The sequence below is a fragment of the Fusarium sambucinum genome, chromosome IV (assembly GCF_050947815.1).
Source record: "Fusarium sambucinum isolate potato_lamoka chromosome IV, whole genome shotgun sequence".
Classification (NCBI taxonomy): domain Eukaryota; kingdom Fungi; phylum Ascomycota; class Sordariomycetes; order Hypocreales; family Nectriaceae; genus Fusarium; species Fusarium sambucinum.
In genome coordinates, this window is record NC_139291.1 from 1,564,234 (window position 1) to 1,578,552 (window position 14,319).

Below are 14,319 nucleotides of genomic sequence, written 5' to 3' on the forward strand. Positions count from 1 at the left end.
ACAATGGCACTCACAATATCCCTCCATATGCTTCAGATGTGTCTACCTGAGTTCAGTATCAATCAGCTGCTTCACAAAGAATCATAACTTCAGATCACCATCTCACTCGGGCTTTTCGAACTTTATGTTTTTGCAACGTGCCTCAAAGCCGGCGAGAGCCTCATAACTATGCGAGAACAGTCTCTGGGTATCTGAATCATGAGATTATGCGCAGGAAAAGCATTTGATGCGAGGGATATGATGTTAGACGAAATATAAAGCTTAACTATTACTCTTTCTAAAGGACATAAGGTTAACATAACCTTGGAAATATTAGTTCTGTATCTAATGTCACAGAGTATCCAGGACTGAGAATCAACACAGTATTGGACTGGTTATAACGCCATTCCAAAAGCTACCCAGGTGTCTCAACCTGAGAACTGGTGAATCTTTTGTTCAAACAACTCCGCAATCAACGCATGCACCTCCTTTACAGGGTGATACGAGTCAAAGAAGACATGCTTCTCTGGGTCACTACACAAGTACCGTGGTACACCCTCGCTCGTGTAAACACCAGTAAGACATGCTGTAGGCGGGTTCACATACTTCTCCTCAAAGCCATAAGCTTCCGGGTCCGAAGTGATGTCCTTGAACAAGCCTCCTACGTCGATCACAGCTGTCTGAGCATAGGCAGAATAAGCGGCAGCGATGTTCTCAAGGCCTTGGGTCAGATCGCTGCTGTAAACTTCAACGCTGGGAACGTCGTAGTCGGGGGAGTTGTAAGTTGCTGGAAAGGTTGTGGCTTTGAGATAGTTGGCGAGTATGATCTTTTTTGCGCCTGTATTCGGGTCAGTAAAGATAGCTGAGAGTTTGGAATCATCTAGTCATCCTAGGGAGCTGTACCAGCATGGTATAGTCTATCAACATTCTCGTTGATCAGGCTCGTAACCTGTGCTCCGGTGATGCTCGTGTTGAACAGGATATCATTGGCGCCAATCCAATGAACGAAGACATCGTCGGTTCTCGGCTTATCCCACGATAAGAACGACAAGACTTGGTCTGCGGCTGAAGGAACAGGAATAGTTGACTGAGCACCTGTGCCTCCAGCGACAAAGTCGTTGTTTGCCGTCGCTCCGCCCGTCGCAAGATTAATCAGCTCAAGACCAAGGTCTTTGGCCACTAGATCGTTCCATTTGAGCCCATTTCTGGGATACATCAGTACATATATCTTCAATTGAAAGGGTCGTACATACGAAAATGAGTGCCTGTAATAAGCCGGATCCACCGACCATGTCCCATTGCTGACTATCCAAGAGCCATTCCCATTGTCGCTGAAGCTGTCCCCGAAAACGATGAGGCGCGGGACTTTGGGAGTATCATAATCGGAAACAGGAAGTGCATGAGCCAAAGAACTGGCACAGAGCCCTATTAGCCAAGAACTCAACATTTTGGACAAGAAGGGTTGAAGGTGGTGAATTACGGTGAAGGGATGAAAGTTTGTGAGATGTAACCTCGGTAAATAAGCCACCACGCCTGTGTTATGTCTTACAGCCATGTAAACATCGTCAATTATGCCACAGCATCACTTTGAAGGAATCAGTTATTGCTATTCGTTTGTTTGTCTGTCGGTCTGATGCGTCCTAAGTCTTAGGGTACAAAGATAAGCAATCTGCGTAGGTAGTATACACTAGCCTACTAATTTCGTCTCTTATGCTTCTACCGACCAACTTTTCTAATACCTCACAACTCCAAACATCCGAGCGCAATGCCTTCAAAGAAACACCAATTGAACAGCTTCATGATCATTGCTTTAACTTTTTACATCATATTTTTACATAACAATCCCAGCATACACCTAATATACAAAGTCTTGTCCCTCGCCTCTTACAGTGCAACCCTCATGCTACCCATACCCAAAGTCATCACCATGCTTTTCTATAAATCTGTCTCCCAATTAGAAGATGATTATGATCACAGGCTCTCTCTCATGAGCCCGACGTAAAAAGAAAATTACAAGACATTAATTAGTGGAGATGTGCTTGCACCTCGCTCATCACTTTCGTGCTTAGGCCTTCTTCTCGGGTGGGTTGTTGCCGCCGAACCAGCCTCCGAAAGAACCCATCATGCTGTTCATGGCCTCCTTCTGGGCAGCCTCCATCATCGCAGCCTCTTCCTTGAGCCACTTCTCTCCATTTTCGCGGATCTGCTTCTCGAGTTCCATGTAGTTTCTCTGACCACGCTCACGAGCAACGTCCTGCAACATCTTGCCTTGGGCGAAAGCCTCGGCGGGGTTCTGCTCGCCGTCGGGAGACACCATCATGTTCATGTTGCTAGGGTTGAGACCGAGCATGTTACCCAGAGCACCAACACCAGAGCCGTGTTTGTGCTTGTGAGCAAGTTGCTTGGCCTGGAACTCCTTACGGGCAATAGCCTCACGGCGGGCGAACTCGTTGGGGATGTCCTTGCCGTCGAAAGACTTGATCACCTTGCGGACGTCGGCGTACTGCATGGTGTGGATGTACTCAAGGAAGGGAATGAGGTTGACGAGGTTCTTGTCGTTTCGGTCACCCTTCCAAGGGTCAAGAATAATGGCGTTGTCGGGCTGGTTGCGGACATGCTTGGCCTTGGTGTCGATAATAATCACCTTGGACAGGTCACGGTTAAGGTAGGAGAGGTCCTGAATTGTTAGCGCAAGCAGAGTAATGGTTGAGAGAGGTTCTTACCTTGACAATCTCTCCATCCTCAAACTTGGTAGCCTCTCGGTAGAGGGGCCACAAGATCAAGCGGAAGGGGTCCAATTTCCTCATGACAGGCTCACCAGTAGCATAAGGGGTGGAAGTAAAGAGAACAAGCTCGTAATACTGGCTCAGGTATCGAATAAAGTAATCCACACCAGGTCGCTTGGCGATTCTCCAACCGTGCTCACGAGTCCACTCGCTGTGGATGAGGAGGTCGTCCAAGCTCAGGCAAAGGGTATAAGGGCGCTCGAAAGTAGGGTCGGGATCGGGCAGGAGCTTCTCGAAAGCAGGCTCCTGGTAGTAAGTAACGGACTCGGTCATACGGGCCTTGGCACGCTTCCACCACAATCCAGGGCCAGGACCATTGGGAATATCAGAGTGACGCTCAGCCTCGATGGCATCCTCCCAGTTGCGGCCCGTGTATAGAAGACTCAGTGTACCACCGGCAGCGGTCGCAGTAAGCATAAATCTTGTCCACCACTTGCGGTTTCGCTCAGAAGTAGAGACATATTCCGAACGGTCCCGCTCGCCACCTTTGGACTCGGCCTCCTCCATTTCTTGCAGAGCCTGCTGCTCCTTCTTCTTATCACCTCCCATCTCCTCAAAAAGTGTTGAGGGGATACCCTGTGTCAAGTCAGGGAGCTTGTGGAAAGGTATTTGCTCCCCCTCTTTGGGAGCCTCGGGCGATTGCTCGCTAGCCTTGTTAACATCATTCTCGGCGGGCTTCTCTGGTGTCTTGGCGGCCTCAGCATCGTTTTGCGCCTGGGAAGGCTTCTTTTTCGAATCTTTGGGTGGTTGACCGGATGAACGCTTGGAGTATGATCGGAGCCATGGCGAGGCAAAGTGAGGAGCAGTAGCGGGAATCGCTCGGAGAGAGGGAGATGCGACGGGCTGTGACAGACGAGCTGTCATCAAGCCCAAGCGGGAAGCCTGGGCTACTCTAGACAACATTTCGAATGATGGGAGGTTCTGTCGCTAGAACTGGAGCGATTTTCGACGTTGGAGGGTGGTGAAGTGAAGGGTCAAACTTCAATGGCCTAGGGTACAGACGTAAAGCTTGACGAAGTTGGTCTGATGCTCCGCCATAACCACAGCATCGCGCAGTCGGCTGTGGAAAAAAAATCGCACGGTTCTGCAAGCCAAAGTGGAGCGATCTGACGCTTTGTCACCGCAGATTAGCCGTGCACTGTCAGTGTCGTCATATCGTTATCACGAACTATCACGTGAACTCTCTCCGGTCACGCCCCGATGGTCCCTCATAGGTACCTGTTAGAATTCCTTGAGATTGCAGGCAGTGCTCGAATAACGACAAGATTCAATAGCAAGCGATGTATTGTCATCCAACGTCTGGTCCTCAAACATAAACTTGACTTCTTTTCGAGAGCATTCTCCAGACGCTTCCCGAGCAATAGATAACTTTTCCGTACTTTGCCACAGTTCAATAAATCCCGGCGATTATTCCGATTAGCTACCCGACACTAACAATTGCCCGCGCCGCCTTCTAAAGCGGATTCTTCTCAATCGACACCAACCTACATACCATGATACACCTCATGACAAGCCTCACTCCAGAAATTTGAACCAGCAATCAAGGCGATTAATTGTCGTCCTTACATCACCACCTAGCAGTGATTCATGCATTCACGGTCCGCTTTATCTTGAACATAAATTCTCCCCATCGCCACCTCGAATCCTTCATCTTCACTACAACTTACATTCATCATGGCACGACGGTCTAGCAAGAGCTCAGCCTCTCGGCCAGCGGGCTCTATACGCATTGTGATGCCTTCATCTAGCAAAGCGCCTCCCGCGAAGGCAGCACTCGAATCAACCGTTACCGAAGAGGACGTGAACAAACTCAACATTGCCGACCTCACTCTAGACGTACCTCTCATTCCCTTTAAAACGAAGCGTCGAGTACCTAAAAACCCATTCCACTTCCTCTCTTTACCCGCCGAAGTGCGTATTCAGATCTACACATACTTCTACGACGATGTTCCTACACTTCTAGATCTCGGACCTGGAAATTACAAGCGTGTACACAAGAAGCTTGGTCTTATGCGAGTCTGCAAACAGGTACATGATGAAGCTACGTTCGCTTTCTACAGCACACGAACTTTCCGTCTATTTCCTACCTATCCTGGCAAGTACTTCAAGAGTAAGAAGCCTCTGCTGGCAAGGTTGAAGCCGCAGCAGCGACGATGCGTTACATCTCTCGAATTGCGCCTTGGCCCTGGATGGAATGCGCCACCTCGTGGATGGGTTGTCAACCCAGCGCTTGGTCTCTCGGAATGCGTAGATGTTGAGCGCCTCAATGTCTTTGTCGAGTGCGACCCTAGTGACAATATCTTCCAAGGATGGCGCCGATCAGAGGGTTTCTATGAGGGTTTCAGTCGGAACCTTCTCACTGATGTGTTGGAGGCATTGCCTTCCCTTCAGGTTGTTCAGTTCGATGGTTGGACTAGCGTCAAGAAATCCGGAGACATGATGCAAGGTCTCATGGACATTGTCGAGCAACAAGGCCTCGGCATTGAATGGGGTCCTGAAAGAGGATGGACTGACGCCGATGACGATGAGGTAGAAGGGGCTGAGCCGGTGGGTTATCCTGAAGGATTCCCCCACCCTGGATATGAAGCGCATGGACTATTGGCTTTGGCCTAGTGCTATACAGCCTGAGCTTATTTTTCTTGATTCTGATGAATTTTACGACTAGCACGTTTTCTTTTATATACAATAATGCAGTATATGGCTACTATAATCTAGCTATATCTATGCAGTGAAACAATATCAAGTTCAATGCTATTCCAACCCGTGGTATTGTCCATCTCTATGCTTCGTGAAGTCAAAACAAGTTACTGAGCCCCAAGCATCGCGAGCGCGTTCCGCAGTTCTTTGACTGCAGTAGGTACATCCTCAAAGTTCAACGCCGATATCGCCCACTTGGCGTGCTTCTGAGCCTGGTTGATGTCTTTCTGGTCTGTCGAGTACTTTTCTGGAGCAGGTGCAGATGTAGGGGTCATTGATGGAGGTGAAGGAGCCGGTGACTTTCCAGGGTGTGAAGAGGCAAGATGTGGCATCATCGGTCTGATGGGTTCGACAGCGGGAGGTCCTTGAGGTTCAGAAACCGATCCCTTTCCAGGAGGAGCGGAAGCAAGATGGGGCAGCCATGGCCTTGCGGCTGCTGCGGCATTTAGAGGATTCGAGTGATCAATTGGTACCTTACCAGGATGCAAAGGGTTACTGGATGGAGGGGGTCCCCTTGGAGGCACTGGTCCATTTCCAATAGCTGAAGAAGTGAGGTGAGGCAAAAAGGGCCTTGCGTTTGCAGCAGCTTCAATGGGTGATGGTGTTTCAACACCTGGTGCCTTAGGGTGTGATGTAGCAAGGTGAGGTAGGAATGGTCTGGCAGCCGCAGCAGCAGAAAGTGGTGCTGGTGATTCCATGCCTGGGGGCTTTCCGGGGTGCGACGAATTAAGATGAGGCATCATAGGTCTTGCAAGAGCATCGTGGTCGTCGGATATCTCCATGGACGAGGGGGCATCAGTTGAAGGCTGTGTTGCTGGTTGTGCTGGAGACTCTGCTGCGGGAGAAACATCAGGTGGTAGACCGACTGGTGGACGACCGAGTTCACCACCTGGGGTAGAGCTTGTGCTCATAGGTGATGGGACAAAAGGCTCTGGTGCCTGTCCCTCTGGTTCAGCTTGGGGTGGGAAATAACTAGGGTCAGTTGGGTCTTTTGATGGCGCCTCTGTAGGTGTGACAACTTTGGGCGACTCTCCACCGTCTGGTGCATCTTCTACCGTAGTTCGTTGACCTCCCGTCAAGAGTTGAACCTCGGGGTCAGATGGATCCAGGCCAACACTGGGTTCGGGCTCTGGCGCTCTGGGGTTTGTTTCATTGGGGTCTTTGCCCTCGCGAATTGCCTTGAGAATTCGAGCAGCGTTCCATTTTGCGAACTTGATCTTCTTTACAACCTCGGGGTCAGGCTCGCCCCATTCGCGGGTAAGATCGAAGAATGTTGCAGCAGCGTCGAATGTGTCGGCGGTTTGTCTAGAATGTGTCAGTTTCGTAGGTTGGGGCATGGTATTGACACCATGACGTACCTCGACACTTTATCAGCTCGCAGGGTACGCTCGGCGCGATCAAACGTCTGCTGGGCAAACTGCTCAACGTAGGCTTGTCCAGTAGCATTGTCGATAATCGCCTCATCGTCAGCACGCTCCGTCTTTGTTGTCTCGAGGCGCTCGATCAGGGTCTTTGTGAACTCAAAGGCTTCGTCGTCTGAGTTGTGTAGGCCCTTGCCTACGATCTGGTTGACAGCATGATATTCACCTGCAGTTAAAAATTTTAGCAACTGTATAGACTATGTCGTGATTATGTGGTTGGGTGGTTGCCTACACCAATATGCGAGGGCCGGTTTGATGGTTCTGAGCTGGTTCGCGCGGTTGATGAAGCGGCTCACTTCGGGGATTTTGAGCACGGCTGGTAGTGGCTCGGCCATAATGTGCGGTATTTTGACGGGTTTGACAGGTTTGACAGTTTCTCGGAAATGGCTCAGATTCGAAACGAGGGATAATTCTTTAAAAGTCGGGCACTAAACTGGAATGACGCAAGTTGAATGTCGACTCCAAGTTGTTTTGGAGATCCTTACCCCACCTCCATCTCGATCTCCTCATTCTCTTGACTTCTGCCTTCGTGTTGACGTAACGGTTTTAGTGGTTCGCCTGCACAATCAGACAGCCACATATTTCCCCGGATTCGGTCAGCTCACGCCACTTGTGGCACAAGCTGAATCTAGAACCGTCGAATCAAAGGACCCAGCTTCACTTTCCCTTGTCTGATCACCGTGGCTTTTTCTCCGAAGATGCCACTTTGTTCTTGACGACGACAACAAGTAACTCTTATTTCTTGTCATTGAGCCTAGTAAATAAGACTCAACCTCAAGACTGATCAGTCCAAGAGCAACACTTTCTTATTCTTCTCTCTTTTACATCATCAACAACCTCGCATTAACCTTCACAATGCATAACCCCACTTCTCTGCTGGTAACTTTGACAGCAGCCCTGGCGGCTCTGCCCGAGGCTCAAGCTGCCATTTACACCAAGAACTCTCCTGTTCTTCAGTTGAACGCTCGCAACTACGATAAGATCATTGCAAAGTCCAACTACACCTCTGTAAGCCATCCCTACTCGCATTTGTGATTCTCTGCTTACACCTTCCAGATTGTCGAGTTTTACGCTCCTTGGTGTGGTCATTGTCAGAGTCTCAAGCCCGCTTATGAGAAAGCTGCCAAAAACCTCGATGGCCTTGCTCAAGTTGCTGCCATTGACTGTGATGATGACGCCAACAAGCAGCTCTGCGGTTCCATGGGCGTCCAGGGCTTTCCCACTCTCAAGATTGTCCGCCCTGGCAAGAAGTCTGGTAAGCCCGTCGTTGAGGATTACCAGGGCCAGCGAACTGCCGGTGCTATCCAGGAGGCTGTCCTGAGCAAGATCAACAACCACGTTACACGTGTGAGTGACAAGGACCTGGACTCTTTCCTTAAGGGTGACAAGCCCAAGGCTGTCCTGTTCACTCAAAAGGGAACTACTAGTGCGCTCATCCGAAGCATCGCCATTGACTTCCTCGATGTCATCTCTGTGGGTCAGATCCGTGATAAGGAAGCGGGTGCTGTTAAGAAGTTTGGCATTGAGAAGTTCCCCGCTCTCGTTCTGATCCCTGGTGAAGGCAAGGACCCTATTGTCTACGATGGTGAGATGGCCAAGAAGGGCATGGTCAAGTTCCTCACTCAAGCTGGACAGCCTAACCCTATTCACGCTACTGGAAACACCAAGAGCACCAAGAGCACCAAGGCCAAAAAGGACGACACCAAGAGCGCTAAGAAGGACAAGTCCGCTGAAGCGGCCAAGGAACCTACCGCCGAATCAAAGGAGCCTGCTGCCGAGCCTGTCCCTTCCATTGTTCCTATCGCTACTATCAAGAGCTTAGAGAAGCTCACCGAGGAGTGCCTCGCCCCCAAGTCCCACACCTGTGTCCTCCTCTTCACTCCTGGTGAAGCTGGCGAGAAAGCTGTTGAGTCGCTCTCCCACCTCAACACCAAGTACGTCCACGGAGGCCGTAACACTTTCCCCTTCATCGCCATCCCCAGCGACAGCGACGCCGCTTCCACTCTCCCCAAGGCTCTTGGACTCAACGACAAGGTCAACCTGATTGCTATCAACACCCGTCGTAACTGGTGGCGTCAGTACGAAGGTGACTTTAGCCTCTCAAACGTCGAGAGCTGGATTGACGCCATCCGCATGGGCGAGGGTGCCAAGAAGAAGCTCCCCGAGGGTGTTGTCGTCGAGAAGAAGGCTGGATCCACCCAGGCCACTGACCCCGAGCCTGAGGTCGAGACTGATGGTCCCGACGATGTCAAGACCGTCATCGAGACTGAGATTGAGACCGAGTACGAGACTGTCACTGGCGCCGACGGACAGGAGACCCAAACCGTCATTGAGACCGAAATTGAGTACGAGACTCAGACTGAGACTAAGCACGCTGAAGACACTGCCGAGCCCGAGGCCCAGCCTGTCGCTGAGTCCGAAGCGGAGCCCAAGACCAAGGACGAGATCAAGCACGAGGAGCTGTAAATACCACGTTTCAACTTCGAAATGTTACAATTAGCCTGTTACACTATGATATTATTCTAGCGCTGGAGACATACCTGTAGCTTCTTAAAAACTACCGATCAAACAAAGAACTCCAAACTCATTTTTTCTGACCCGATGCAAAAACTCTTGGTATCAATACTATTCGTCCAAATCCATCATCGCGTCACTCCTTTCCACGGCGCCCTCCTGGATCATTTCCGCGCCCTTGTCTTTCACCACTTGATCTAAGTACTGCTTGACCTGTTTACATCCATCCACACCTACTACTAACATACCCTCCAATCTGCTGACTTGCACACGGCTCTCGCACACCAAGACTGCTACTCGGTCGGTAGCGCCGTGCGTCGCGACGGTGAGGAACGGAAGTTCTTGCTCCTCCTGAGTATTCAAGTCGAGTAGAGGGTCGGCCGTGTCATCCCCAGCAGCGTATGTAGAGGTCGAGCCCGCCGTACAGGCAGCAATGAAGTCCGACATGGGAATACCAGCATCGATAAGCGCAAGTGTTGTAGCATTGAGTAGAGCAGCGAGTAGCGATCCGTCTTGTGAAAGGACGTGAAGTGAGATTGAAATCGAGGAGTTGGGGAACAAATGCGTGTGTAAGTTCGAAGCGAGTGCATTGGCAATTGTAGTTTCGATCTCCTGGATGCGCCTGCAAAACTGTTAGTTCAAAGCAATCGTCATGGGCAAAGAAAAACTCACTTATCATTGCGCCCTCGCTTCTTGCGATCCACGCTTGAGAATCCTGCGACCACCACATTGACATTGATCGCCGCCATATCGCGAGATCCTTGTTGACCGCCGCGTCGTTGCTGCTGCTGTTCAGAAGGACCTGTCACGACACACATGACTTTTGTATGGCCCATTTCGAGATATGATGAACCGTCGGCGGCATCTTGGGTCCTAATCTGGGCGTGAAGACGGCGGAGTTCATTCCATCTTCGTCCGTCGACGCGCAGAAGCGCTAATTCGTATGTTGAGGTATCGAGAGGCATCTTTCGTTAAGTTTGTTTGCATGTATGGGTTAAGCTACAATAGCAAGGTTGCGCATCACCAAAGGCTGCTCATGGTGGGGGAAATTTTCTATAGAAGACTGTGGCGTTTGAGGTGTGGCTGTAGCTATCGTGGCGCTTATCTCGGATCATCTCATAACTCGGATTAACCATCCAAACCAATCAAGAACCATCGGTTTTGGAACATTTGCTGCTTTCATCTCCGACAACTATCTACGGGATAGTAGTGCCTTTGGAGATCTGATATCCGAATACATACATAGTACTACACGAAACTAACTAACGCAGGCCTTTCGTCCCGTCGGAGATGGTGATGTAATACTCAACGCCATAAACCTGTGCGCTGCCCAATAACGCGCGGAATTAGGCGGCACTAGAGTTTATTCCGCTGCTAATATGCAATTGTTTTGTTATCAATGCGTTCTATGGTAGCACCATGACCGAATTGAGCATCTCATGAGGGGAAAGACTTTGGTGATGTTTCATTGATAGCGTCAACTATGTTAGCCATCGCATCCGGAGCTCCGTTGCCGTATGCGTGGTTCTATTATATATAAGTTATCACCCTCCTCGCTGAGAGTATGTATATCTATCTCATCACTCTTCTTGATAGTAAACTCTATCATAAACACCAATTAAGTCTTCAACTTCAGTAAATACCCTATCAAACATCATGTCTTCTCTTCCCCAAACATACAAGGCTTGTGTTATCGAGAAAGCCAATGCTCCCTTTACACTCAAAGATGTCCCCCTCAAGCATCCCTCAAAGGGTCAAGTCCTCGTCAGGGTCCTCGCTTGTGGTGTTTGTTTCTCAGACGTAGCAACGAGCGAAGGCCACATGGGCGACGTCTTCCCCCGCGTCCCCGGCCATGAAATCGTCGGTGATGTCGTCGAAGTCGGTGAGGATGTTTCCAACTTCAAGAACGGCGACCGCGTTGGTGGACCTTGGCACGGTGGACATGATCGAACTTGCCGACAGTGTCAACGAGCTCAGTTCCAAATTTGTGACCACAAGGAGGTCAATGGCGTGAGTCGCGATGGTGGATTCGCCGAGTATGTCCTCCTCCGCTCTGAGGCTGTTGTGCGTGTACCCAAGGAGATTGAACCTGCCGACGCCGCTCCTCTTCTTTGTGCTGGTGTCACTGTCTTTAACGGTATTCGCAAGATGCACGTTGAGCAGGGTCGCATCGTCGCAGTTCAGGGCCTCGGTGGTCTTGGTCATCTCGCAGTCCAATACGCCTACAAGATGGGCTACGAAGTCGTTGTTCTTTCCACAACCGACGACAAGGAAGACTTCGCAAAGAAGCTCGGCGCTCACCACTACATCAACACCAAGACGCATGACGTTGGCGAGGAACTAAACAAGCTTGGAGGTGCTTCAATTATCGTCCAGACAGCACCCAATCCTAAAGCCATAACTCCTCTCGTCCAAGGTCTCGCCCCCGAGGGCAAGTTGCTTAACCTTGCACCCGTCGGTGCTGCAGAGATTGATACTCTGGCTTTGGTGCTGAAGGGTGCCAGTGTAGTTGGTTGGCCTAGCGGTCATGCTCTCGACTCCGAGGAGGCACTACGCTTCTCATTGACACATGGAGTCAAGTGTATGATTGAGAAGTACCCATTGGATAAGGTCCAGGATGCAGTGGACAGCTTGAAAGCGGGAAAACCTCGATTCAGAAATGTCTTGGTTATGCAGTAAAAGATGCTGCCCTGGTTGTTCGCATGGTTTAACATTGGGTTATATGCAGGAACCGAACTTTATAAACTGGTAATAAATTTGCAATTGATAATTGATGAAACCCCTTGATACGAAATACATGCCTTTGGCTTGTGAAAAGAATATGGCTCCCCTAAGGGTCTCTTTCCCTTCTGATAGTACCGTGTATGCAACATTGCAAAAGATGAAGCATCCACACTGGCCGAACCTCTTATCGGTTTCACACTCATCTTCCTACGCTCATTTTAATCATTAACATTTTTTTAATCGTGATTCATTCTTGTCTCTCAATTAATAGGGCAATTATACATGTCGACAAAGCCATCGCTTCCTTGGCCATTCAAAGCAGACCTCAACTTTCCAGCGTCGTTCCGCGCGTCGTCACTCCCGGGGTATCTATCACACGCGTGCTCTCATCAGGTCATCCATCTTATTTCTCGTTGTTCTTCTCATCCATGCAGATACACAGCGCCGCCATGAGCGCCATGTCGACACCGGGCGCGACCATTAGAGCGTATGTCTGCTGGCCAAAGATCATGTCGCGACCGCTGAGAATCTTGCGATCGATGCGCGCGACTACAGTGTTTGTAGACTTGTCAAAGATATCAGCCGCATAGTCGAACCAATTGCCCTTCATTTCCAGAACCTCTGCGGTACCATCACTGGAGGTAAAGGTAGCAGTGGCCTTGGAGCCCATAACTAAATAAACAGTCAGAATGCGGTTCCTAACAATTTTAAGGAAGGATAAAACTCACGCTTGAAGCTATTCTTTACTTCCATGATCTTGACACCCTGGGGATCTTCCACGGCGTAGGTAGCGTGGATGTGCATAAGCTCCTTGACGATGGAAAAGAGATGGTTGCCCTGCATGTCAAAGACCTTTTTGCGGCCGGAAATGCTCATGACTTTACCCTCGACCTTGAGAATGGGTTGGCCGTTGGCGAGCTTAATGTCGAAGCTGTCGCCAGTAAGGGACATGACTTTTTCTTTGAGAACGAGCGTCTCAGTTTGGGCGGCTATGAGGTTCTTGAAGACGCCGACCTGGTGAGGGGCGGTTTGGAGTTGAACGGCAGCCATGATTGTTTTCTTGTAGGATCAAAAATATGGGTTTAATTGAAATGGTATAGAGGATATCAAGTCTTGTTGGTGATGTTATGGATGATGGGTTTGTGGTATTTATACAGGTTTACTGTCAGCAAATGGAGGGGAGACCCTTGTGGTACAAACGTCACATGTAACTTCCTCAACAACTTCAGGACCCCTCATGGCGGCGGGAGCTGAGAACATGTGTCTAATGGGTGGACGAATGACTTGAGGGTGAAGAAAGAAACCCACAAACAAGGCGCAGTCGAGCGGCGGCGTCTGTAAGGCTGATAAACATCAAAAGATACCCACAACTCTTAATGAGTGGCCTTTGATGAGTTGTAATCTATCATGAGGATTCGGGATTGCGTCAGATCAATCATGATATGAAACATGGAATCTTTGAATGACCATGATCGTCGAGAGAAAGCATCCTTTTGCATTTACCAGCCCCCAAACACCAAATTGATCGACATAAATCAGGTTCGCGTATCATTAATTCCGTCAGTCAACAGAAAAGGAAATGACCGGAGGAAGATATTCATGTCGGAAATTGCTTATTCGTCAATCCGTCCTGCCGGTACTTGCTGCCACTTGACTAGGGAAAATGCTCCGCCCAGTTCGACCAAGCTAACATTGATGTTGAGAACTTGAGATAAGAGGCAGCCAACGCCGCATTAAATGTCTGTGCTATTACACTTTTAAGCTCGAGCAAAATCTAGAAGGATAAAGAATGTAGATAAAGTTTATGATTAATCCCATCACACTTTAATTAATCGTCAATCCAACCAAGTCAACATAGCATGTGTCCCACCCTAGAGGCTGTCAACACCAAGAACTTGCGACATAATCTGCAATCTCGACTGTTCTCAGCATCAAACAATCACGTGATTGATTCATCAGTCTCATGACTTGCTCGGTCTGGTGGTCTAGTGGTATGATTCTCGCTTAGGGAAAACCCTATAGCATTGCTTGCGAGAGGTCCCGGGTTCAATCCCCGGCCAGACCCTTCCTTTTGCTGATTTTATCTTTTGATCGCAGTGGCTTGATTCCTTTTTGTTTTGGTGTTGCTACCTACTTTGTTGTCTTATGCCGAATTGAGTGGGTGAAGGAGGTCATGGCTTTGACCGTTGAGGCGGGAA

The 14,319-nt window shown here is 49.5% G+C and overlaps 8 protein-coding genes across 8 annotated transcripts; 3 read left to right on the top strand and 5 right to left on the bottom strand.

The window, feature by feature from the left end:
* Positions 1–407: 407 nt before the first annotated feature.
* FSST1_000563 (GDSL lipase/esterase) lies at positions 408–1,426 on the bottom strand (the record flags this gene model as incomplete). Its single annotated transcript, XM_083231927.1, has 3 exons — positions 408–817; positions 883–1,184; positions 1,233–1,426. The coding sequence occupies 3 exons, from the start codon at positions 1,424–1,426 to the stop codon at positions 408–410; spliced, it is 906 nt and encodes a 301-aa protein (XP_083090745.1).
* A 618-nt stretch (positions 1,427–2,044) lies between these two features.
* FSST1_000564 (protein translocase subunit TIM50) lies at positions 2,045–3,668 on the bottom strand (the record flags this gene model as incomplete). Its single annotated transcript, XM_083231937.1, has 2 exons — positions 2,045–2,656; positions 2,703–3,668. 2 exons carry the CDS (start codon positions 3,666–3,668, stop codon positions 2,045–2,047), a joined length of 1,578 nt encoding a protein of 525 aa, XP_083090746.1.
* A 771-nt stretch (positions 3,669–4,439) lies between these two features.
* FSST1_000565 (uncharacterized protein) lies at positions 4,440–5,378 on the top strand (the record flags this gene model as incomplete). The annotated part of the gene is made up of 1 exon (XM_083231948.1): positions 4,440–5,378. The coding sequence occupies one exon, from the start codon at positions 4,440–4,442 to the stop codon at positions 5,376–5,378; it is 939 nt and encodes a 312-aa protein (XP_083090747.1).
* Positions 5,379–5,569: 191 nt separating this feature from the next.
* On the bottom strand, positions 5,570–7,218 carry FSST1_000566 (Vta1 like-domain-containing protein; the record flags this gene model as incomplete). Its single annotated transcript, XM_083231959.1, has 3 exons — positions 5,570–6,767; positions 6,821–7,049; positions 7,116–7,218. 3 exons carry the CDS (start codon positions 7,216–7,218, stop codon positions 5,570–5,572), a joined length of 1,530 nt encoding a protein of 509 aa, XP_083090748.1.
* A 520-nt stretch (positions 7,219–7,738) lies between these two features.
* Positions 7,739–9,349, top strand: FSST1_000567 (uncharacterized protein; the record flags this gene model as incomplete). The annotated part of the gene is made up of 2 exons (XM_083231970.1): positions 7,739–7,891; positions 7,940–9,349. 2 exons carry the CDS (start codon positions 7,739–7,741, stop codon positions 9,347–9,349), a joined length of 1,563 nt encoding a protein of 520 aa, XP_083090749.1.
* Positions 9,350–9,508: 159 nt separating this feature from the next.
* Positions 9,509–10,362, bottom strand: FSST1_000568 (exosome non-catalytic core subunit SKI6; the record flags this gene model as incomplete). The annotated part of the gene is made up of 2 exons (XM_083231981.1): positions 9,509–10,019; positions 10,070–10,362. The coding sequence occupies 2 exons, from the start codon at positions 10,360–10,362 to the stop codon at positions 9,509–9,511; spliced, it is 804 nt and encodes a 267-aa protein (XP_083090750.1).
* A 691-nt stretch (positions 10,363–11,053) lies between these two features.
* Positions 11,054–12,076, top strand: FSST1_000569 (chaperonin 10-like protein; the record flags this gene model as incomplete). Its single annotated transcript, XM_083231992.1, has 1 exon — positions 11,054–12,076. One exon carries the CDS (start codon positions 11,054–11,056, stop codon positions 12,074–12,076), a length of 1,023 nt encoding a protein of 340 aa, XP_083090751.1.
* A 448-nt stretch (positions 12,077–12,524) lies between these two features.
* On the bottom strand, positions 12,525–13,171 carry FSST1_000570 (tubby C-terminal-like domain-containing protein; the record flags this gene model as incomplete). The annotated part of the gene is made up of 2 exons (XM_083232003.1): positions 12,525–12,793; positions 12,850–13,171. The coding sequence occupies 2 exons, from the start codon at positions 13,169–13,171 to the stop codon at positions 12,525–12,527; spliced, it is 591 nt and encodes a 196-aa protein (XP_083090752.1).
* Between the last annotated feature and the right edge of the window lie 1,148 nt (positions 13,172–14,319).